General features: G+C 43.7%; 1 protein-coding gene across 4 annotated transcripts in view; it reads right to left on the bottom strand.

Annotated features, from left to right (window-relative positions):
* The window catches only part of Myof (myoferlin), a 148,681-nt gene extending 147,170 nt beyond the window's left edge, over window positions 1-1,511 (bottom strand). For 3 of the 4 annotated variants that reach the window (XM_048801765.1, XM_048801763.1, XM_048801762.1), the window contains exon 1: window positions 1,175-1,511. In XM_048801765.1, the coding sequence (XP_048657722.1) occupies window positions 1,175-1,262 (88 nt within the window). In that variant the 5' untranslated portion in view covers window positions 1,263-1,511. The remainder of the gene's footprint in view (window positions 1-1,174) is intronic. The other variant, XM_015500130.2, reaches the window with a different exon arrangement.
* Between the last annotated feature and the right edge of the window lie 371 nt (window positions 1,512-1,882).

Genomic DNA, 1,882 nt, shown 5'->3' on the forward strand with positions numbered 1-1,882 from the left:
GAAGGAGGAGGAGGAGGAGGAGGAGGAGGAGGAGTTGTCGTCTTCAGATCTTTCATTTTCTTGCTCATCCTGAGAATTAGAGGTTTAAGAAGAAAACTAGGGATAAAAAATGGAAACAAGAACCGAGAAAGGGATCCATTATGCAGAAATTATAAGAGAGAAGTAGGCAAGCTCCTGGAGGAAGAGGAAAATGGTAGAGGAGCAGTCAGGAAATGTGCCTATCAAAGCTCCCACTCTCTCTGCCTCATCCCTGACTCCTGCCAAGAAGTGAGCTGGCAATCTTATCATGACCAAACAGAAATGGGCAAACAGAAAAAGTGTAAAGCCCCCAAACCCAGATTTAGACACACCTCTCCAGACAAAGCCAAAAAATCACACTGCCTGGGGGCAGGCCATCATACAAGCCACACCCAACCCCCTTCACTGCCATCACTATTAAATGTTACAGAAAAATATGCTTGGAAGTACAATGGGCCTTTTTAAGATGATCTAGCCTAAACTTTCCTCTCCGGTATTGCAGAAGAAAAACTCAGAGAAATGAAGTCACTTGCCCAAGGTCATTCAACAAGATAGAACCAGATCCCCAAGCCACCTACGTGCTGTTCAAAGCTCCTGCTCTAAGCAGTTTAAAAGCTACAGAACCTGTGAAAACACCCCAACCACTTAGAAATGGAGAACAAATACAAAGAGGCACAAAATAAGGCAAAAACAAACTAATTCAAAAAGTTAACTTCACCTAACCCACCAGAAGCCCAGTGACAATAAAAATAGCATGGGGCTGCTTAATAGAGTAATGATTCCTCCAACAGTTTATTTAATGGCTTCTTTTTCCTATTTATCCCTTTCTCCAAGGCAGAGAAAATTGAAAAATGCATGCAAGACTATTGAAACTCTCACTTTGAACCAACGCAGACTTTACTGACACCTGAAGTTGAGGGATTAGCAAGTAAGCATTTTCTCCCAAGGGTTTACCGAAATCACACTATTAAAACTAAGATATCAGGTCATTCAATGAGCTTCAAAGCCCTGGGGAAAAATCTATAAAACCTTCACAGCAGACAGTCCTCTCCCCTGACCTGCCCGGGCTGTGCTTTCTCAGCCAACTAAAGGCGGACTTTTAAAAGTATGTGACCCAGGCACAGGGCTTCAGAAAGAGAAGAAAACTTTTCCTTACCCTTAAAAATTACGGAAACGATGGGATCCGGCTTCCCAAATTTCGTTTTAGGGATGTTACTGGCAGATTCCACGATCACCCGGAGCATGGCTCTTGCTTGGGAGAAAGTAAGTTTCAGCGAACGAAGTTAGGAAGGCGCGGCGCTGAAGCTCCGGCCCCTCCACCCGGGACAGAATTTGTCTCCCAGAGGGAAGGGAGGGTTTCTCCCAGAGAAGAGCGAAGGGGGAAAGGCGAATGGGTGGACCTCTGACGGAATATTTACTGAAGGCTGTGTGTGTAAACTGATACCCACGCTCCCCGGGTCTGCGCAGTGCCGCAGGCACCGACTTACGAATTCAGAAAATGTGGAAGTGAAATGGACAAAAACCTCAATGAAAAATAATTTTGTGCAGCAGATGAAACTTCAATGGATTTGGCTAATAAATGCAGGCAGGTCAGGAAACCACTAAATGTTGCTGCTTTTTAATAATAAATCTTGAAACAGAATTCATTGTTTTTCTGTCACCTCTTCCATTCTTCACTGAGTTTCATGCAGTTTTCAAACTTTGTTTAGTCGTTTTAAAAAAATTCTTACTTTTGACATTTCTTCTCGTAGTGTTGAACACACCCACTCGGCAACCACTTACAGTCAGCTCTTGAAAAGCAGTTAAAAGTCGCCCCCTGCAGTATGGCAAAGAAACAACTGTCTATGGCAAACAAACCCAATCC

Source organism: Marmota marmota, unplaced genomic scaffold (assembly GCF_001458135.2).
Source record: "Marmota marmota marmota unplaced genomic scaffold, marMar, whole genome shotgun sequence".
NCBI classification, from domain to species: domain Eukaryota; kingdom Metazoa; phylum Chordata; class Mammalia; order Rodentia; family Sciuridae; genus Marmota; species Marmota marmota.